Source organism: Cenococcum geophilum (assembly GCF_001692895.1).
Source record: "Cenococcum geophilum 1.58 unplaced genomic scaffold K441scaffold_31, whole genome shotgun sequence".
Taxonomy (NCBI): domain Eukaryota; kingdom Fungi; phylum Ascomycota; class Dothideomycetes; order Gloniales; family Gloniaceae; genus Cenococcum; species Cenococcum geophilum.
In genome coordinates this window covers 1,823,408-1,844,832 of record NW_027137589.1, presented here as the reverse complement: position 1 = coordinate 1,844,832, position 21,425 = coordinate 1,823,408, and the positions used below count along the sequence as shown (strand labels likewise).

Genomic DNA, 21,425 nt, shown 5'->3' with positions numbered 1-21,425 from the left:
TAGGGTTAAGGGCTTATTAATTATTATAATCCGGCTTTAAAAGCTGTATACTAGAAAATACTATATATACCGCTACTAACGCTAAATTAGGGTGTATAGTATTAATAGAAAGGGTTCTTATAGTCCTTTAAAGTTTATAGAAGCTCTATTTAGCTAATTCTAAAGGGGTTATTAATAGGAAATTGCATTATATTTATATAAAGTAGAAGTTAAATATTTATACTAATAGTATTATAAAATAATTAGCTCTATACTATAGCTATAGATAAAACTTTAAAAGGTATGTAAGTAACTAATAAGATACTAGGTATAGTTGTTTAAAATAATATATATAAGTAAGGTAACTCTATTACCTAATAAGTATACTACACTATAGCTATATATACCTATTAAGTAATAGAGTTACCTTACTTATATATATTATTCTATATAGCTATACCTAGTATCTTATTAGTTACTTACTTACCTTTTAAAGTTTTATCTATAGCTATAGTGCAAAGCTTATTATTTTATAATAGTAACTAGTAAGATACCTAAGGCCCTATAGATTTAATCCTTAATTTTACTTAGTTAACTTAGGGATAGCCTTTACTAGTTAATATATTAGGTCTATCTTCTATAACTAGGGTCCTTATAACTAGGGTTTATAACCTATACTAATATAACTAAAGTATAAGGCAACCTTTTTAAACACTATACTATAGCTATTAGAGGTTTAATATACTAAGCCTATATACCCCTAAGGTATAGTATTATTAATTCTATTTATTGCCTAATTTAGTCTCTCTTTTAGGTCTATATAGGCTTCTAGCTTCTATATATAGGAAAAAACCCCTAATAGGGGGAAAATCTAAGTATATCCTTTTAGCTAGTCTTATACGCTCCGCCTTTGCCTAGCGTATATATATTTATAATAAGTCTATCTTATATACTATACTTTTAAGGTATCTTTAAAAGATCTAGAGGGGGAAGGGGGGTAGTAGTAGGAGGGTTTAGTAATTTGCTTATAAGCCGCCTTTAGCTAGGCGGGGGTATCTAGTCCCTAAGGGGTTAAAAGGGGGTGTATCTATAAGTATCCTCCTATTAAATCTTATATACTATCTAGAATTGCTAGAGGACTCCTTGGCCTATAAGCTATTATAATTAATTAGTTAGTTATTTATATAAATATCTATATAAATACCTATATAAATAAATAAATATTTATATAATTTCCTATATAATTGTCTTTATAAACTCTATAATTAATTTCTAGTATAAATATATATGTCTATATACCTATATATCTATATAAAGCTCTATATAAGGCTCTATATAAGGCTCTACTTAAGGCTCTATATAAGGCTCTACTTAAGGCTTATATAAAGCTCTACACGAAGCTCTGTAGAAGCTCTATACGAGGCTCTACACGAAGCTCTGCACGAAGCTCTGCACGAAGCTCTGCACGAAGCTCTGCACGAAGCTCTGCACGAAGCTCTGCACGAAGCTCTGCGTACGGAGGCTCTGCATAAAGCTCTGCACGAAGCTCTGCGTACGGAGGCTCTGCATGAAGCTCTGCACGAAGCTCTGCGTACGGAGGCGTACGGAGGCTCTGCATGAAGCTCTGCACGAAGCTCTGCGTACGGAGGCTCTGCATGAAGCTCTGCACGAAGCTCTGCGTACGGAGGCTCTGCACGAAGCTCTGCACGAAGCTCTGCACGAAGCTCTGCAGAATCTCTGCACGAAGCTCTACGCGGAGCTCTGCGTAGGGCTCTGCGTAAGCCTCTACTAAAGCTCTACATAAGGCTTTATTAAAGCTCTGCGCGAGGCTCTACCTAAAGCTTACCCCCTTCTATAAAGCAAATCTATACCTACTAGTAGTCCTTAGTTATTATTTAAAGCTGGCTCGTCGATTTGGGTACTCTGGCTGCGTTAGGAAGAGGGCGGCGGTGGTTATGGGAGAGGTGCGGCTGCTACGACTCGGGGGCGTCGGGCGCGACGACGAGATAATGAATTGGAATCGGGCAAATCGGGCAACGTAGTCTTCTTCGCCAGGTTTGATTTAGTAATTCTAGCCATTAGGAATAGCTTAGGGAGCTATGGAAGTTAAGACAATTTGGCTCAAAGTAGGTGTATATAGGCCTAAATACCCCGCGCGGGACTAACAAAAATCCGAACCGTGTACCAGACCTTCTAACGAAGGTCTTGCCAAAAGCGGCTAGCGGCTTGGCAAGGTAAGCCTTGGCAAGAAGGTCTGGGAACGAGACAACTGTCGCCTCGTGGTTTGATTTTAATTTGTGGCCGAGTTCTAGGGGTCCGAGATTATTAAGCCTTTTATAATCGTAATTATATAACTAAATTTGTGCCTAATATATATTAAATCTTTAAATTAAAGCTTTAAATCGTGGTTCAAGTAAAGCTTTGATCGAATTTGGGGGGTTGGCGGTTCAAGAGACCTCGACTTTTGCTCACTCCCTACAGCTATCACCCCAACATGCTATTACTTCTGCAGTCACCCGATCCCTTCGAGCCACCCTCGTTCCTTTATCTCACTATAACCTGTCCTATCAAGCTGCTGCTCCAGCGCGCATACCGCCTCCTCACTTATCTCCGGACAGCTCCCGCGCCACTTGATCCGTCAATCCGCATAGTCTGTATATCAGACACGCATTCATTAACTTCCGATGTACCCCCCGGTGATGTTCTAATTCATGCTGGAGATCTTACGAATAATGGCAGCATCGCCTCTATTCAGGAGCAACTCAATTGGCTGTCTTCATTGCCACACACACATAAGATTGCCATTGCTGGCAATCATGATACCTTCCTTGACCCTCGCACACGGCCATCCCTCCTGGAGTCCGATAGAACGGGCTACCTAGATTGGAAAGATGTTCGATACTTACAGCATAGCACCATCACCCTATCAATCTCCCTACCGCCACCGCCTTCTCCATCCTCTCAGCCTCCCAGCCCTTCTAGAACCCGTCATGTACGCATCTATGGCGCGCCCCAAATCCCCGCTTGTGGTCCGAGTTCCACATCCGCCTTTCAGTACCCTCGGGGCCTAGATGCTTGGTCCGAGACGGTTCCTGAGGATACTTCTATCCTCGTCACGCACACCCCACCAAAATACCACCTTGATCTACCCCTTCCGTCGGGCATGGGCTGTGAACACCTCCTAGCTGAAGTCAAACGTGTAAAACCGGCCCTCCATGTATTTGGACATATCCACTGGGGCGCCGGACAGCACATATGTTGGTGGGATGGCTGCCAAGAAGCATATGAGAGAGGGATGCAAAGGAAACCGGGCTGGAGTAGGGGATTCCTAGATTGGCGGTTATGGCGTGAGGTTGTGAGAGTAGTTGTGTACGGCCTTAAGGGTTTGGTGTGGGATAAAGTGTGGGGTGGGCAAGGGCGAAACACAAGATTGGTGAACGCCGCTCAAATGGTGGGAAATTCAGGGAAACTAGGCAATCCAGTTCAAATCGTGGAGATATAGAGAAATTATCTGCCTGTCATTTGATAAAAGGAATTAATAACCTAGAATGAAAGGAAGCAGGAGAGGTTGCTAAAATATACTGAGCAAGAGAGCGGCCAGTATGAAATACGTCTGGATTCATCACTTGCAGGCGATCTACTCCTAGACCGGCCCAGGACGTAATAACATTAGCTCCGAAGGCCATACAGAACGCTCAGCCGCTATGCGTTTGTACTACGGGTCATCCGCAGTAGTACAGCTGCTGTTTTCAGCTTCATCAATCCTACGAGTTAACTTCGCATCAACCCAAGGCACTGGGTTTTATTTGGCCCAACGAGTCTCCAAGTAATTGTACCGGAATGAGACTAAGGTATGAAGCACAGTTCCACTACATCGGTCCTCCAGTCCTTTTACATTCCTCGAACTCTATGCGGAAGTAAGATCAACTTATTTCTGACAACAAGGCCGAAACCCGGCTGCGGCTAGATCATGGTTTCAGGACTACGCTGTTATGGTCGGCTTTCATCTATCTTGCCGTTTGGCGTTGCAAACGGCCAAACAGGCAAAGGCGCTAAAAAAACATATAATATGGGCTCGTATTAAGGATACTCCTGATTTCTAAAGCTTACATCTTGTTTTTAAAGAAAGATCAAAGGTCAAAGGTGTATCTTCGTCCCTCTAGGTGTGGTCAAAATGTATTATCCAAGCGGAGTCTTTGCTATTATTACCACCACAATCTCTTGTACATCTGTCCCAGCTGGTCCGAGCTATGACCCATCAACACTGATTACTGATGCAATAAGCGGCCTTCCGTCATGTGCAGTAAGTGGTTTCGTCTAAACATTCTAAATTACAGCGACGACTGTGTATTAGAAGGAGGCATAACCATATACCCTTACTGACCTACGGAACAGCAAACAGGTGTCATAAATACTATCGCGAATAGCAACTGCAACCCTGCTGATCGATATTGCCTCTGCAGAAATACGGTCTTGCAATCCAACATTGCATCTATCATCGTTCAAAGCTGCACCAGCACAGACCAAATCCGTAGGCTTCCCCTTGTTACGTCCTACGTTCCCCCCCTCCCTTACCCATACCCTGTCCTGCAAGTATTCGCTAACTTTTTCCGCGCTATATAGAAGCTAGCACCTTTATCACTAACCTCTGTCCCAACATTGCGGCCGTAGTGCGCCCCACTGTTACCACAAACACCTCTAGCAGTTCCTCCGCTTCCATCACCGTGGCCCCCACTCAAATCAGCATTACTAGCACTCTGAATTTAACTACCACTATCCCACCCTCATTGAATGCAACGACCATTACTTCTACCAACTTCACCACGCCTCCGTTCGCCAACAGCAGCACGGTTACCCTCCCTAGCCCCACTAATACAAATATCGTGACCATTTCAACAAACCCAAATGGCGAAGTCGCGACGGTCACGACTGCCAGCCCTTCGGCAATATTCACCGGCGCTGCTGTAACTCATACACCTCCGTTCGGCGCTGTGAGGTTAGGCTTTGTTATTACTGGTATGGCGGCTATGGGATTTATCTTTGCTGAATTATGATTGGCTTGTTGGTTGACCCAATCATAGAGGAATCACCGGATTAAATGACTAGATTTTACTTGGTGCTCTTGGTGTTTTCCCCCTAAGATGAATTTCGGGTAGAGGGGTATAAATGTAATGTTTAATATCATTTCTAGTTAAACATCAAGTCTGGGCTAGAAAATGGCTCATAAACATTCATTCACAAAAGCCTTCAGTTGAGGCAGGTAGTTATCACGCAAATTACTAAATGGGAAAAGACTTAGTGTCTAAGGACGCATTAGTGGGACGTATCATGACGTCGTAAACTACACACATATCTCTTTAGTACTATAGTAACCCCATTGCGTGATTACCATTACCAAGAAATGCTACATCTAATTTACAGGGGGAACCCTTCATCGACTAGGTCCGTCTAGCGCCTCGCGAAACTAATGATGTTGAAAACAGATCCTACGCATCAAATTCTCTGCTCTCTCCAATATCACAAATGTCGAACACGCCAGTTTCAGGGATGCTCTTTGCTTTTAATGCTGCTTTTAGTATGCGAGGTGGCTCAAGAACAGCTTCTTCAGTCAATGCCCATGTGCCCCAATGCATGCCAAGCGCGCGACGGCATTTCGTGTCAGTAAAAATATTGACGCTATCAACGGGATTTGCATGCATTGAAGACATGATGAAACGTGGCTCATAGGCTCCAATAGGGATGAGGCCTAGGTCGAATGGTCCCCTCAGAGCACCGATTTGTGCAAAGGCAGGACAATGTGGGTATTGCAATTTTGGATCGTAGTCATCCGAGCCAGCCGGGAGCCTAGGGACAGTTCGGTAGCCTGTATCACTACAGAATAATTAGAATCATAGGTTTAGCTAAGGGGGACGTCGCCGAGGTAGTGATGATTAAACGCATAGAACACATAGCGCTTACCCTGCAAACCAGACTTTCTTTCCACAGCTTTCTACACTCCACGATGCCCACAACGTGTGGTTTCTGTCAAAAGGCCCTCGCGCGCTTGTGTGTTGGCAAGGTAGACAACCAATCGTTGCTGTTATAGTTCCCGGCCCCCCGGCTCCATTCGCCTTCGCTTCCCCACCTTCCATAACTGAGATCTCACTGACCATGGACTTGGAAGCGGGTTTCATGATTGTCAGCTTGATATCCCGCGACTCCCACCAGTCTAGCTCCGTCACGTTGTGGATCCCACATTTAAGAAACCATTTTTTATTCCCTAGTGGAACAAAGAAATGCACATTTGGATGCTTCTCCTTAATTTTCATAATTGTGGGGTGAGATAGGTGGTCGTAGTGGTTGTGGGATATGATGACCGCATCGATAGAGGGGATATCGAATATTTCACAAGGTATATCCGTATATCTCTTAGGACCCATGAAGGTGAAGGGTGAACATCGCGGAGTAAAAACAGGGTCAAATAGCACACGGAGGCCGCCTGGAAATTCGACGTAATAGCAGGCATGGCCTAGCCAGGTCGCCCGTAACGTAGAAGATTCACGGGTTGGGAGGAATGTCGGTTTGTGAACAGGAACTGTGGGTGGTGTTGTGTCTGGCCATCGGCCTTGCCCAGTGAAGTATCGCCTGTGAAAGAATAAGCCTTGGCCTGCTAATATTAAACGAGAACCGCCTATACCATGCTATGGTCAGAATATTTCTGGGCCCAACTGTGTTCCTGTATGAGTCCCAAGGGTTTTGGAAGCCTTTCCCGTGCTTGAGATGGTGCTTTAATTCCTTTGCATCTTCGGGTTCTGCTCCAGTAATCTGTGCGGGGGAAGTGACGGCTGCATAAAGTGTCGCAGAGGTGGATGCAGAGACCATTTTGGCTGGGTTGTGGAAAGGATTAGACTTGGAGATGCTCTGATGGTTCTTGTACAGGCGTAGAGGATTAGGCAACAAAGATCGCAGCACCCAATGCATGTGGGATGACTAGGGCTTCAATCAATAGCTATATATGATTATTTAAGCCAATCAGCCAGGTGAGATACCCTCCAATGCCTTGACAACACGAGCTCTGGTCGACGAATCTTACGCCTTCAACGATCTCGGTTGGCGCTGTTAGGTGCTCCGATCCGCTGCTTAAATCCGAGCTTCCACTTTTCGTCCGGCGTGCAGGACTTTGAAAGTAATAAAGCCGATATCGTCAGCCTTGAAAAGCGACCAAAAAGAAAAGCTGAGGCAATCTTAGTACCGCGCGGCAGACCGTCTAAAAGAGAAGATACATGCGATAGCCTCACAGGATCATGCACATCTAGTTTACGGAATGATAACAAGACCCCGCGCTTCTCAGGTGCCCCAAAGGTTCTGGCTACAACTACTTTATCCCCCGACGTCATTAATCCTCCAGGGAACTTCCACGAATACGAAAGAAGGAAAGATGAAATGCTGCACCCTAATGACTAGCAAACCGCCCCATTCAATCATCTCGAGTCTTTTCGAGAATTGTCCTAATCATCTCGTTGCCCAGTCTCGTAGCTTCTGGGAACCTTGGCGCAAAATACTTCTGAATCTGCTCAAATTTCTCTCGGTAGCCGTCCATGTGGCCCAGACTCACACGCTCACTCCAGTCCTAAAATAGGTCAGCTTAGCATTGCTAGAGAAGAATCCCAGTACTCACTCTCGCTGCAAAGGTGAATTCGAGGTCATCGGCTCTGAAGGTATTATCTTCGATCGCCGTATCAATGACCTCTTCCAGGAGGTCTGGCTTGCGGAATAAATACTCTGTAATGCCAAGCCAAAGTCGAAAGAGCTAGTGTCGCAGTAAGGGCCAAGGTACAATGGGGGCAAGATAGATAGACTAACCGGAGTAGAGCAGATCATGTGGTCATAGGGCACAATTCCCAACTTCCACCAACAGTCCACCATCGCCAAAAGGCTGAGATGATTGTTCTTCACTCGCTGCTCCGGTATTTCGCCCAATGAAAATCTGTCCAACACTTCATCCTTCAGTAAAAGGTCCTCCTTATTATCCCCTTTGAAGACGGCTACTCCGGCAGCGTGGATGCGATCCGAAAGCTCTTTACGATGCCCTGCGAGCATCAGTTTGAAAAGTTCCGTGACAGACTCGGCATACTGTTTGATCTGCTTCTGAGCGGATGGATTCAGTATTGCCAAGCCAGCATATACGTGCCATTTGTTAGCATAGATACGTAGTGTCACGTTGATCTTGACGTTCTCAATCCCACCTAGATAGCGAGGTATCTCCCAAGGGAACTGGCGATTCGCCATCCATGCCGCTCCCATGCTGAGAGCAAATAAGTCAGCTTCTACCCACACTAGAAGGATAGGGCGCACCTTAGGAAAGCCGCGTGCGTAACGGCTTGTGTATCCGCGGTAATACGGTCATGCTGGGCGGCGGTAAGATAGACGTGCTTAGAGCCGAAACACGAGAGAATCTTTTCGACCAGAGTGAAACTTTCGTCAGATGCTCTATGCTTAATAAGAACCTACTGAGAATTCAGCGCCTGTAAGGCCTGCAATTGGTTAATGGCAGGCTGCGTACTAATGGCTGGCCTTTTGGATCGACGCCAGGCCCATGTAGAGAATGGCACGACACAATGTGAACATCACCTGGAAGATGTTTCTCAAAGGCTGCAATTTCTGGAGCCTTGCAAGAAGTTTGGCCGCCCACAATAGCACCGAGTTTCGTAGCTGGAAAGAGTATTTCAGCAATAGAACGGGAAGACTGGCAGGGACCTCATACAAGGTCCAAAAGTTTCCACGACTTCGTCAATATTTTTGGCTTCTACACTGTAGATGATGTAGTCGCTAGATCGGGAGACGAGATGACCATTCGGCATAATGTAAACACTCGTCTAATAAATTCTCAGCCTGAAATATCCTATCAAATATATACAACTCCAATCCTACTCTTCCACCAAACTCCTCCACCAACTGAAGATATTTATCCGGTGTATCACAAGCATTGACCCTAGGGACCGTCAGTTCGGTATGAAAAGGAAAGGCCACCGGCCGTTCTATTGTATCAGATGATTAGCATACGATCCTCATCCATCAACCGGGCAGGATAAAGCATATGTATACAGAAAGTTTTCAGACAAAGTAAAAATTTAAGGTAGCTGAGAATTTACATCAGTGACGACTCATCCCTAGGCTTCAAAACCAGAATGGCAGTGAAGACAAGGAATGGGCCATACTCGAGCCAAATGCACTCAAGTCATCATAAAAGTGCGCTATATGGAAGAGAAAGTATTGACTTACCTGAGGATGAGGAACTGCTTCTAAGAATCGTCAACTCAGAAACCTACCTCCAGCCAGCATCGCTGATCCTTCTTGCATACATCTTCCCCATATCCCCCATACCAATAATCCCGACAGACTTCCCCTCCACCATGCTTGTAAGGGAGCTGAGAAATCCTTCCAATCTGTGGTGAGGTCGAAGGAGAGGTGGTGCAAAAGTGAAGGAGGTTGCGCTGAAATACCCGTCTCAGCATGGACCAGGTGCCACGAGCAAGCGAGTCCCAAAAAACTTGGCGAAAACGCACACCGAATATTAACGCGCCAAACTCAACCAGCCATACTCATCAACCTCATCTCGACAATCACCTACAAGCAAACATGCCACCAAAGAAGAAGGTTGAGCGCGGTGCGCAGGAGAATATTCAGCTCGGTCCTCAGGTTCGCGAGGGTTAGTTGCGTTCGCATGCACTCAAATTTCTCATCGTCGGCTAACCATTTCGATAGGTGAGGTCGTTTTTGGCGTCGCCAGAATTTTCGCATCGTTCAATGACACCTTTGTCCATGTCACCGATCTCAGGTATATTCTTCTGTGGGGAGGAAACGACATGGCAGGTTAGGCTAACATTCTGGGTGATTCCAGTGGCCGCGAAACCATCAGCCGTGTCACCGGAGGCATGAAAGTTAAAGCTGATCGTGATGAGTCCTCACCGTACGCAGCTATGCTTGCTGCGCAGGACGTCGCTGCGCGATGCAAAGAACTGGGCATAACTGCCCTGCACGTCAAGATCCGTGCCACTGGAGGTATGCTAATTATCTCACTGTCCTAGCCATACCATCGTAACCAATTCTGTCTACAGGCAACGGCACAAAGACCCCCGGTCCAGGAGCTCAGTCTGCTCTCCGTGCTTTGGCCCGTGCAGGAATGAAAATCGGCCGAATTGAGGATGTCACACCTACTCCATCCGATTCTACACGTAGGAAGGGTGGTCGCCGTGGTCGCCGTCTATAAGTGCTGCTTGGTGGAGTCAATTCGTTCATGGACCATGAGTTTGATGACAAATACGCGGGGAACGGCCTTGGCCTGGTCTCCATATTCGATGCTTGTCACATAGCTGGATTAAACGCCAAACCAATTAAGCAATTAGCATAGATGCTGTGACTGTGCCAGCTTCTTGATTTGTATGGCCCATAATAGCAAACGTGCACTTAACTCCCGATCACGTGAGAAACAATACGGAGCGGTAATGTTGCCTTGTTCTGCGGATCTCAATCTTAAACTACAATATCTTATCAATCCAAGGTGCTCGGAAAACTTGACTCTACCAGAAATTCCGACACGGTAACGCTGTAACAGTGACGTACTTGAATTGCGCTCTGATCCTTCGTGGCTTTAGGGCACTGAAAATTTCTTTGAAAAGCACTACACGTTGGCAAGTCATCAAACCTTGATTATTTGGCTAGATCACCTTGAGCGCTCTAAACTGGAGTGCTGTCTCTATAATTATCGCACACACCATCTATTACAGCGGCTTTAAAGTTATAGAAACGCTTACCGACTCTTGTCTCTCACTATCAATGCTGTGATGGATCCGCTTACCCACACTGCATGTGTTCTCATGCTTAACCTCCCGCCCTCCTCCCTGGGTGGCATTGATTTGCTGTCGTTTACGACGACCCCTCGCTTCTGCGGCATCAAAAATTTACCTCCTGGGTGGCATTTCACTTTCACATCCAGCAGCGCGTCTTTATCTGTACGTCACGGCGCCTGGTTCTATGTTTCCGACACCAACGCGCCGCCGCAGATTTTCATCAAGAAATGGGACCCTACAGCAGAAGATTTTGTGGCCGAGAGCTCTGAGGCCGAATACCGGCGCTGGCGCGCCAATTTAGGTTCCGTATGGCGCGAGAGGCTAACGCCGTACAGACAACATATCGGGCCGAGTAAGTTTTCTTCGTCTAGTTCGGACACTGTAGAAGAGTCTGAAGACTGGAAGAAATTGACTGCGCGAATCACCCCTGAGCTGCTGTCAAGAATCACGGGCGCAACCCCTGATCATTGGAATCTCACATCCGCATCCTCCGCAGTCCAGGATTTTGATGAGATTCCCGGTCTTTCAAAAGCGGAAACAGGCTTCCAACATGAAAAGGAGCTGTATTTCCTTCCAATCGACTTAAAACGAACATGGCGGGAAGGGGCAACGGGACGGGAACGTACGCAGGCAGCCCAAGACCGATCTTGGGCTCTAGGGGAATTGATTGACAAGCACTGCACTGGAAATGGATTACAGGAACGGGAATTTCAAGTCCTAGGCGAGCTCCAGTTCACGTTCTTGATGGTTCTAACGCTCAACAACCACTCATGTCTTGAACAATGGAAGAGGCTACTCGGACTCCTCTTAACTTGCCGCGAAGGCGTCAAAGAGAGACCAATGTTGTTTGTGGAGGTACTCCGCAGCCTCAGGGTACAATTGAGTCATTGTCAAGATGCAGAAGGTGGGTTGTTTGACATGAGCGATGACGGCGGCGGGATATTGAAAAGCTTACTTAGAAGATTCAGGAGAGGGTTAGAAGAGGACGATATGAAGGCTAGTGTGGATATTATAGATGAGCTCATTGACCTGGAGGAATATTTGAAAATGGAACATGGATGGGAATTGGATGACTCATTTGTAAAGCAAGGTATGCTGCAGTTGGAGGATGGGGAACGGGTTGAGATGGACGTTGGCGGGTTCGAAGAGGAGAATGAAAGTGGTGAATATGCTCCAATCATCGTCGAGCTGACGGCGTCACAGATTGACTCCATGGAAGGAAACGAGTCAAATCACAGGATACAGAGCGCAGTGAACGAGGATGATTTTGAGCTGGACGAGATGGATGTGCGATATTAGGACGAGACAACCCTGCCAATGAGTCCCCTCAAGTGAGAAGGTCAAATTACATCAGACTCTCTCGAACAGGATGCGGATCAACGGTGGAAGACACAGTGGCGCTAAAGCGTAGCAACAGATCAAGAACTTGTCACTCGAGGTAACGTCTCGCTTGACTATTTCAGCCAACAGGTGTTTCTTACTAAGACGAACGGTTTTTGCAAACCCCTTCTTAGTAAATTAAAATCCTAGCTTTCCTAATGTATAATTTACTCTATTGGCTCGAGCTAAAACTACTCCTTTTCTAAACTTGACTTTTTACTCTAGTTTAACTATTTTTTAATAGCGTTTACCGTAATGGGTTATACCCCAGGAATACTACTTGGCAGCTAGCCTGCCTACGTTTACCTACCCTAACTAGCGTACGACATTTGGTGAGGTGTTATGGAGTGGGGACCGAGACCTAGCCCGCTTGTTGAGAAGTTCATCTTAATTTCAAATTAGTTCAAGTATACATATCGAACAGCCCGAGATGGCTAGCTATGCCACCCGTTTCAACACTCCGTTAGATAACAGCTTTACCACGCTACCACCTGCTCACAAAGGCGCGCCACCCTCCTGATCAGAGTCACTCTCGCAATCAGCCCAAACGAATGCTGGCTCGAGTTGCAAGTTAACCTGACCGCTACAGCGAGGAGAGTCGCCGTCATCTCCGACACGCAAGTGGTCCACACCCGAATCATCACTTACTGATCCGTAATCAAAGATATCAGAGCCCCCTGTTAAGGCCGATGCCTCCCCAACGTCTGCACCCAATTCTATCTTTTTTTCCTGCCGCACAGACTCAGTGATACCAGTGACCGAATCCGGATGCCAGGCAGGTGGCGCCATTTTCTGCCCTATCTGATGAAGCGCCTCCCTCCGAATATCCCGAGTCATCGAGTTGAGAATATCCCTTTGGAAATTCTGGCTGATGGTATCGCACACGGCATCAAGATCAGGCGGCCGCCAGTTCAGATATATTTTGCGATGTGAGGCTGGCTCTACGAACTGTTCAGGGTGGTGACGGAAGTAGAGCAGGCAGCAAAAGCAGGCCGATTTGCTGCAGGCGATGTACCGGTCATCGTCCGCGAAATGCAGTTTGTTCCTGTGGAAGTGCTCAAGCACCTGGATCTCGGCATGGACGCGTGGCAAGAAGTTGGGGTTTGTGTAATTGTCGAGGAAGCGGCGGGACAGTTGATACTTTACGTCCATCTCCGCCAGCGCTTGCTGATAGCGTTCAAGGTCTAGAGAACCCGCGGGTAGCATGCGGACAATGATGCTGTCCAATCTCGTCTTTCCGTCCACTGGTGGAGGTGACGTGGATTTCGCAGGGGTGGAAATACTGCAGACTTTGAAGCTGTAGAGGATGTCGGCGAGTCTTGAAGCGCAGGAAGCCAGGGCCTTGACTGCTCGAATATGGTGCCCAAGTCTTCCGATATAGTGTCTCACCAACCCAAAGGTGATGTGTATAGCGTCTCTGCTAGATTTGTAAGGGGGTTCTACACTCAGCGTTGTAAGCAGACGCATGAACTCGGATTTCCGGCTGTCATATGCAAAGCGGCATAGGGAGGTCGGCTTCCGCTGGAGATCCTCCAGTTTTTTCAGCCACTCGGCCAGGCCGGTCACTGAAGAATAGACAGATATCAGCAATCTTAATGATATTCGGGATGGTGCGGAGCTGTAAGATGGGTCCCTTAAACCTACTCTCCTCTGACTGACTTTTCGCGAGATTCCCCTGACACCTTTTAAGCAACGGGTTTAGAAGTTGTCTGTACTTCTTAATCCTCGGGGTTCCAAATTTTATGCATTCTATAGCGATATTGTCCGCTTCCTCCTGTACTTTCGAAGTTGCGGCACTAGAAATACCTCTCAGCTTGGCCAGAAGAGCTTCCAGAAATGGAACAATTCTCTTCTGGGGGCTTGTGTTCGCGCCAACCCAAAAGACATATCTTTGTGGTGTTGACTCCAATCCGATGGCTGTGACAGTATCGCCACCTTTATCATAATCGCATACATACGCTAGCTCGCTGAGAAATCTGCGCCTGAGTTCCTCAAGAGGCAGCTCGCAGATATTCTCGTCGGGGGGAAGCGTAGTAGCTGTATGCTCCCCTCTCGTACTTCCCAGCGTGTACAGTAAGACGAGAGGCTCGTAGAAGCGGCTTAGTTGACGCTCGCGCGGGTCCAGGCGAGGCTTTTTAAGAGACGCAGAACTGGTATTGGCGGATACGCTTTTGGCTTTCACTAAATTCTTAGGATTCTTTCTGCGTTTAGGCATAATGGGAGGTGCCCAAGAGAGTCCAGAGATAGTAAGTCAACGCTGGTTGCTCGGATGACAATGATATTTCTAAATCGAGTGTTTCAACACCTTGGAGGCTTCCGGTGACGATTTAAGACCTCATGTCTGTGAACCCCGCATCAAACAAGTCTTGGCCTCTGGGTCTGATTCGTTCGAAACAGACTGATCCCCCAGTTGTCATCCTCCAGTTCCGGAGCACTAACAGGTTCTACGGATGGGATGCTTTATACTGAAAAATTACATACTGAAGCCGCTACCCTAAAGGCATGTGTCTTATAAATTATTTTAGGTGCACGATTTTTCATATACCCACTCCGTGATTGGGTAGGGAGTAAGGTGGTGTTACCCACACCTACCCAACCCCTTGCAGGCCCTAGGCGCCATCATTTGCATCAGTTGGGGGCGTTAATAATAGGGGCTAATTTTAAGCTGGCTACCTCCCTGGCGGAATTAGAAAGAATTCGAATGCGTCACGCGGGGACACAGGTGTATGGTGTGTGAGGACTCCATAAGGTGGAGTAGTCACAAAGGATGAGAATATATACAAGCGATGATCACGTGATCTCAGGAAGCTCCTGTGGATGCCCTAACCCCCCTAACCAACAGAATGTGATGGTAAACGGTAGGGAGCTCAAATATAAGGCAAAAGGGGCTTGATTCTATATACAGACGAATCCTTGAGGGAAAAGGAGGATTCATAGCCTTAAGCGAAGCACGTGATAGGCAGGGCTTCGTGTCTATATACTTCTGCATTCTGTCTTAATGTCTCACACCTGACAGTAAATGTCTTCTGGAGTTCCTAGCAGCCCTAATAGGAGCTATTAGGAGCCTGCCAACTGCCAGGGGGCATGAACAGTTTGCTGACGAAAGCTCTATGAGCTCTATACAAAGCTCTCTACGGAACCCTGAAGCTCTACTAATACGCAGCACTAATATGCTAAAAGGTCTCTACAAATACCTGCACAAACGCTTATACGAATGCCTGTAGGAACAAAATTTATAAGCGATCTAGGCGTGGAGTTTAACATCTACTAATGTGCTTTCTAACATTTCGTAATTATACCCTTTAACTAGACCTCAAGCCTCTTAGCGGAATGTTTAGAAAAACCTTTTTTTTATTTAGCGAAAGCTGTAAAGGCTTGTATGTATATTCAACGACTAGACTAGCCGCGCCTCAGATTATGTTTCTGATCATTTTTATTCAAGTGGAAATCTTCGATCAAGGCGGGAAGAAAGGGAAACACGTTTGGAGCAGTAATATCAATCGACATCTCAAACTAGACAGGAAATTCCCCAATGCTAGAAACGGAGGGTCGGAAATCTTGGTAGGACTGGGCGGCAATTTTTACCTGACGTACCACAAATATATGAAAGTTAAATGAGCCAAGAAGTGAATTAAATGGGTTTACACGCAAATCAAAACCTAAAAGACATGCGGGGCCGGGGAATTTCTCAACGCCAACCAGAGAACGAATCAATGCACATGTGCGAAATTATCGAATCAAAATAGTGAATGCTACTAGTCAAGTGCACCGTCCTACATATACACTATGCGCTTGCCAAAAGAGCTGTGCACCCGTAAGAAAGGCAAACCTTTAACTTTTTAAGCTTAATTATAAGAGTTAAACTTGAAATTCTCTAGTGCATACAAAGCGGAATTGCTGTGTGTGTTGTGCGCACACACGAGGGGAGGGGACACTTGAGCTCGTGCAAGCTGTAACCAAGCCGCTTCAGCCCCAGCTCCTGGGCTTGGTTCAGGTAGATTTGAGCTTGCCCCCTTTAACCACAGGGGAAAACGAGCTTTTCGTCGTATCAAAAGTACCGGATCACTGACTACGCGTGGCGCGGAATATATAGGAGAGGCTCTATAAGGAAGGAAGAATCTATGGGGCTCGATCGCTCGAGAAGATATCTACAAGGTGGCCCGTGACTGGCCCGTGCACGTCACCGAGCCAAGAGGCTGCCCGCCTGCCCAGTCTTTGGTTCGGCTGCCTTTGGAAAGCTCGTATCGTCAGATGACTTTGCCTACTTAAGCAGAGTCTGGCCTTTCTCGAAGGAAACTACTTAGAGAGATTGAATAATGCTATGACAGAAGACTAAGTTTCCCCTCTATTCTAGAGCGCTGTGAGAGAGACGGAGCAGGCCGTTGAAGACGTGGGTTCTTAAATGATACACTGTGTCGGCTTGGCGGTGCGAGAATCGTCATGATTGGTACTGATTGGAAGTTAGTACAGCTTTGCCCAGGCACAAATTCTATTTTTATCTTCATGCATATCCCACACCACCTTGGCACATCCGTTGAAAGCGCGTGTTGATCGCGCAGATCAAATCGCGCGGATTTATACCCAAAAATACGTTAAAATACGTCAAAATGGTCGTGCTTATTACTTTAAAGATATAAAATTGTACCGTTTGATCGCCAAGATGGTGCGCTAATATTTGTTCCTCTAGGCATACCAAATATGATAAGTTACATAAAGCAGAAGCCTCAGCCGAGAAAAGATCCTGGCAAGGAAGACACTAGGGGAAAGCTATTACTGCGTACGCTACTTAAATAATGCTGCTTGGTTGAAATGATTGAAGTATAAATGCACCATTATCATTCTTTCCCCTCGATCTGCGCACCCTCTGGTTTCTGGTCTCTCTCAATTAGTCTCTTGTCCCTGGTCCCTCCTGCACTTACAGCTCTATCAACCCAACCTTCCCCCCTTAACATGCCCAATCCTTTCCTCATGATGCCTTCACTAACCGCCTTCGGATTGAGTTCGTAAATTGTATTCACTAGAGCTAGACTCATCACAAGAACTAAGACGTCTCCGTTTTTGACGCCCCGCCACCACTCATGCTTGACGCCGACCTTCCATAGAGAGTCTATGCTCAGGCGAGCTGAATCCATGAAGTTACTTCGACCGGACTTGCGCTCAAGGAAAGCCCACATACCACCCAAGAAGCCGCCAAGAAACCAGCGTTGCGTTGGTAGAAAGGTGCGTGGGAGGGTGTGCTGGAAGAGGCAGATGGAGGCCCAGCTTGTCCCAATAGCGCCCGTAATAAATAGACTCATGCGAAGAGTACTCTTCACAAGCTGATTGAGCTTTGAAACCGGGGACGCTAGGAAGGACTTGTATTGGGTGAAGCTCAAGGCGGTGAAAATTATGGTGACGAAGCGGGCGACAACGGGGAATGCACGAACATAGTAAGATATGTACGTACGGAGGCATGAAGGGTCTTTTGGATGCAGGAGGGCACAGGAGAGAGACTTAATGGCTGGATGAGCAGGCGCGGTTATGGGAGAGATAGAGGTAACGGTCTTTGGGAGTGTCTCAGAGGCGGGGAAGAGAATTGGGGAAGTGAAAACCCTGCAAAAGTTAATAATGTGATGCAAAAGGCGTTATTCTGGGGAACTTACGGCCAACGTAATCGGGATATCTCCGCCAAGCTATCCACAATTTCGAATGTGTTTGGCCACTTTAGATGCTTTGGGTAGCTCTTCGGTCTCTTCTGGATGTACTCAGGAGAGTTTCCCAGGATGAAATTGCCATAACTTTCCGGGAAGCAGTCCCTATCAAACACGAAAGCGTGCAGGAGCTGTCCACATGCCGCTGGCATTAACAGCCATGAACCAAACCACCATGGACGGTTTTGAAACCATCCGTCGTCCTCCAAGCCATTGTACAGAAACTCTAGCGCCCTAGTAAGCATATATATGGTAATAGTAATGCGCAGTTGATCGGCCGGGTATATTGCGAGAAAGAAGCCTGCTAAACTTGCACCAATAGGAGGCGCAAGTCTCGAGGTCAAAGACTTTGAGACGCGTGGATTGCGCCGGCGGAAGGGCCTCGCTTCATCCGTGAGAAGGCTCTCGCGGAGACGCGTGAAGAAGCGGTGGAGGAGTCGGTGAAAGAGGAGAATCAAGGATAAAGCGCATGGCAAACGCACGTTTGGTGATTTCCAAAGAGCTCTCGCTCTTGGACTGGACAGGGGCAGTTAGCATAGTCGCAGACTCCATTGTGTACAGGGCTTACGGTAGAGGCTTTCCACGAGCCAGAATCTTTGTCGTGAGCAGTTCCCAAGCTTTGAGGCTTGCAAAGGTCGATAAACCAAGCCGCAGTGATACACGGATGGCTGCAGCATTATAATCATCGGTGGTTTTAATTATGGCGTCATACCGCGGTGGAGGAGGCGTTCTCTTCCGCACGGCAGGTGCGCGCGAGATCAAATACTGATGCAGAAGTCTGTATTCCTTTGCGCTCACCGTGTACCTAAGCGCATTGCGGAGGATGGGGTCAATGTTTTCGGGTTTACTAGGGGATGACGACGACGAGGGGGTGGTGGACGACATGATGGCATTGCCTTTGTATGAAGGACGTCGATAACCCAGAAGAAAATCCTAGCTGGATTTGTAAGGGCGAGGAAGGGCTCAGCATCCTCCGAGTATACTGTCGCGCCCAAGATGCCCAGGAGTCCAGGAGCCGATGTATATTCCTCCTTTCAATAAGACGTGTTATCAACCTCGGCAGTTTGACCTGGTAGCCACATGCAAAAGTCACCGAAGTCGCAACCATAAATGGTGCCCAATTACTATTCAAAATAATGGCTAGAATTTACCGTGGGTGGAATTTTGTCTACACGTTTTTTTCTCGGGTTCTCTTCTATACCTGTTCCCATCGATCTTGGATATTTGCTTGACAAAACAGGATCCGGCCACTGGTAAAAATGATTTCCTGTATTACTTCTTCATCCATCCAGCAACTGCTTCGTCAACCTCTTTCCTATACCTTTGCTGGCTCTCGCACTGCTCCAAAAATACATTATACTTAGTTCGAAGAAGCTTCTTTAAGCCATCGTCAGTTGTTGGCTTCACCATCTTGCCCGCCTTGCTGAACCTATCCATGATATCCCATAGCGGCTCACTCCTTCCTTCCTTATCCGTGCTCGCAGCCTTTGCACCCAACATAGCAGCACCATGCACGACGGCTGCGTGGACATATCTTGGGATGAGCACTGGCATGTCGCAGGCTGCAGCGACTAACTGCATGAGAACATCATTTTGGCATTGAGAGCCGGACATAAAGATTGAGGAGATGATGTGGCCCGATTTATTCATGACGTCCACAATCTGGTGTGTCTGAAGTGCAATAAACTCCATAGTGGCGTAGTAATAGAGGACAAGACCGTCCAAACTCTTGTCAGAGCTTAGCCCAATGACAGCGCCTTTCATGTTAGGGTCGGCAATAGGCGATCGGTTGCCAAAGAGGTCACCGTAGAAGAAGAAATGACGCCCCAACCAACTAATACTGGGTGCCTTTTCTTTCTCGGCCATCCCACGGAGATGTTCGTTAAGGTAGTCGTAGATATTTGTGTTGAAAGTCTCAGCGACAGACTGAGCCTCATGAAACGCCGGGTGAGTTTCAATAATATGCTTAAGCAGTTCTCCAGTGGCGCTCTGTCCGCCTTCAGCCATCCAAAAATCGGGTATCAAGACGTCACGATACGGTCCCCAGACACCATTTACGAACACCGGCTTCTCAGACATGGCAAGATGGCATGTGGAAGTTCCAGCAACAGCGGCTAGCCGTGTAAATGCTTGAGCAACGTCGTTTTTGGCAACATCCGAGTTCAAGGTATCTCCGTCCAACTTCACCTTCGCACCCACGGTCCCAATCCACCCAGCATAGGCGTCGATTACCCCACTGCCAACGGCAATGCCTGGTGGTAGCCCCATTTCTTGGGCAGCTTTCTCGCTAAGGGTACCAACCAGCTCGCCAGCAGTTAAGTATCGACCGTTCTGTAAGCCAAGTATTAGCGACATAATTCTTGACCGAAAGAATTACGGAGTATCACCACTGTATCCACACCGCCCATCCTCTTGAAGTTGTCCTCACATAGATCCTTCAAACCAATTTCGGTGAGAAAGTCTTCCTGCCACCCCTTGACACTACCATCAACGCCAACAGGCACGAAGCCTTGCTTGCAGACTACACTGCAAAAACTCCTCGTTTCACTCCCAGTAGCCATATGCGTAAGAGCATCCGTCAAGTCGTAGAACTTGCACCGGTTGAATAACTCCCTAGGCATGTTGTTTTTCAGCCACAATACTTTCGGGATTTCCATCTCAATTGAAATTTTACCCCCCACGTAACGGAGCAAATTGTGGTTTGTGGCGTTGATCTTATTGGTCTCGTCAACGGGACGGTGGTCCAGCCAGAGAATAACATTACGGTCATTCCCATCTTTGTTGTCGAAGTTTGGGCCAGTGATGCAGACAGGTTCATCGTTATCGTGAGAGAAAACGGCGAGAGAGCAGGTAGCATCGAATCCAATACCTCGAATCGTGCTATTGTCAATATTGTGCTGGTCCATTGCTCTGCGGATAGAGGAACAAATGCATCGCCAAATGTCGGTAGTGGATTGCTCCTGCTCGAAGCATTATCATTGCTGTCATTGTCTGCCAACTGCCTGGCTTCAAAGTTACGGCATGCATACATAGTAACCCGTCTGAGGTTGCCACAAGCCAATATTTTCAGAAGCCAGACCAACAATATCGCCCTGATCATTCATGATGCAAGCTCTTGCACTGCCAGTGCCGACATCAACACCAATATAGTGCTCCACATGCGGATGGAGCTCATTACGCGGGTCTGTTGAAAGCTGCCGTGACGGCTGCTGGTTTGGCTGGCGAAAAGGCATTTGATTATGGGTGGCCATTTTGTTCAGTTATATCTAGTTCTCTGAGCCTCGAATGAACCTAGAGAAATACAGGAAAGAGGAAGCGCGAAGAAGGAAACGATAGTTAAAGCTCCCTGATCTTATTCTCTCACAAAAGTGTTGAGAGTAAAAGCGAATCGAGCTGCGGGATGAGATCATATGCCGATCTATCGGAGGTGGGGTGGAGTTATGAGTACCGAGTTTAGCATAGCTATGAAGGTAGAAAACTGATCGTACTTAAAAGCACTTGCATCAGGACTGTCCAGGTGTGGCAGCAGTCATAATTGGTTGGCGAA

The 21,425-nt window shown here is 47.0% G+C and overlaps 9 protein-coding genes across 9 annotated transcripts; 4 read left to right on the top strand and 5 right to left on the bottom strand.

Moving 5' to 3' along the window:
• Positions 1–2,473: 2,473 nt before the first annotated feature.
• Positions 2,474–3,481, top strand: K441DRAFT_678874 (Metallo-dependent phosphatase; the record flags this gene model as incomplete). The annotated part of the gene is made up of 1 exon (XM_067651200.1): positions 2,474–3,481. One exon carries the CDS (start codon positions 2,474–2,476, stop codon positions 3,479–3,481), a length of 1,008 nt encoding a protein of 335 aa, XP_067502230.1.
• A 336-nt stretch (positions 3,482–3,817) lies between these two features.
• On the top strand, positions 3,818–5,263 carry K441DRAFT_178532 (uncharacterized protein). Its single transcript, XM_067640357.1, has 3 exons — positions 3,818–4,282; positions 4,375–4,510; positions 4,603–5,263. The coding sequence occupies exons 1-3, from the start codon at positions 4,154–4,156 to the stop codon at positions 5,031–5,033; spliced, it is 696 nt and encodes a 231-aa protein (XP_067502229.1). The 5' UTR covers positions 3,818–4,153; the 3' UTR covers positions 5,034–5,263.
• Positions 5,264–5,465: 202 nt separating this feature from the next.
• On the bottom strand, positions 5,466–6,840 carry K441DRAFT_678872 (Metallo-hydrolase/oxidoreductase; the record flags this gene model as incomplete). Its single annotated transcript, XM_067651199.1, has 3 exons — positions 5,466–5,850; positions 5,938–6,603; positions 6,656–6,840. 3 exons carry the CDS (start codon positions 6,838–6,840, stop codon positions 5,466–5,468), a joined length of 1,236 nt encoding a protein of 411 aa, XP_067502228.1.
• Positions 6,841–7,435: 595 nt separating this feature from the next.
• Positions 7,436–8,819, bottom strand: K441DRAFT_678871 (prephenate dehydrogenase; the record flags this gene model as incomplete). Its single annotated transcript, XM_067651198.1, has 6 exons — positions 7,436–7,588; positions 7,637–7,768; positions 7,822–8,263; positions 8,314–8,465; positions 8,522–8,670; positions 8,723–8,819. 6 exons carry the CDS (start codon positions 8,817–8,819, stop codon positions 7,436–7,438), a joined length of 1,125 nt encoding a protein of 374 aa, XP_067502227.1.
• Positions 8,820–9,548: 729 nt separating this feature from the next.
• On the top strand, positions 9,549–10,458 carry K441DRAFT_614474 (40S ribosomal protein uS11). The gene is made up of 4 exons (XM_067645682.1): positions 9,549–9,667; positions 9,724–9,796; positions 9,860–10,020; positions 10,077–10,458. Exons 1-4 carry the CDS (start codon positions 9,598–9,600, stop codon positions 10,226–10,228), a joined length of 456 nt encoding a protein of 151 aa, XP_067502226.1. The 5' UTR covers positions 9,549–9,597; the 3' UTR covers positions 10,229–10,458.
• Positions 10,459–10,525: 67 nt separating this feature from the next.
• On the top strand, positions 10,526–12,496 carry K441DRAFT_662890 (AAR2 domain-containing protein). Its single transcript, XM_067649112.1, has one exon. The coding sequence runs from the start codon at positions 10,803–10,805 to the stop codon at positions 12,105–12,107; it is 1,305 nt and encodes a 434-aa protein (XP_067502225.1). The 5' UTR covers positions 10,526–10,802; the 3' UTR covers positions 12,108–12,496.
• Positions 12,497–12,683: 187 nt separating this feature from the next.
• K441DRAFT_614468 (uncharacterized protein) lies at positions 12,684–14,403 on the bottom strand (the record flags this gene model as incomplete). Its single annotated transcript, XM_067645681.1, has 2 exons — positions 12,684–13,753; positions 13,833–14,403. The coding sequence occupies 2 exons, from the start codon at positions 14,401–14,403 to the stop codon at positions 12,684–12,686; spliced, it is 1,641 nt and encodes a 546-aa protein (XP_067502224.1).
• Positions 14,404–16,800: 2,397 nt separating this feature from the next.
• On the bottom strand, positions 16,801–18,888 carry K441DRAFT_639803 (uncharacterized protein). Its single transcript, XM_067646590.1, has 3 exons — positions 18,447–18,888; positions 17,831–18,394; positions 16,801–17,780 (listed from the first exon to the last, which is right to left on the bottom strand). The coding sequence occupies exons 1-3, from the start codon at positions 18,761–18,763 to the stop codon at positions 17,024–17,026; spliced, it is 1,638 nt and encodes a 545-aa protein (XP_067502223.1). The 5' UTR covers positions 18,764–18,888; the 3' UTR covers positions 16,801–17,023.
• A 128-nt stretch (positions 18,889–19,016) lies between these two features.
• Positions 19,017–21,416, bottom strand: K441DRAFT_662888 (Pentulose kinase). The gene is made up of 3 exons (XM_067649111.1): positions 20,908–21,416; positions 20,266–20,838; positions 19,017–20,209 (listed from the first exon to the last, which is right to left on the bottom strand). Exons 1-3 carry the CDS (start codon positions 21,127–21,129, stop codon positions 19,151–19,153), a joined length of 1,854 nt encoding a protein of 617 aa, XP_067502222.1. The 5' UTR covers positions 21,130–21,416; the 3' UTR covers positions 19,017–19,150.
• Positions 21,417–21,425: the final 9 nt, after the last annotated feature.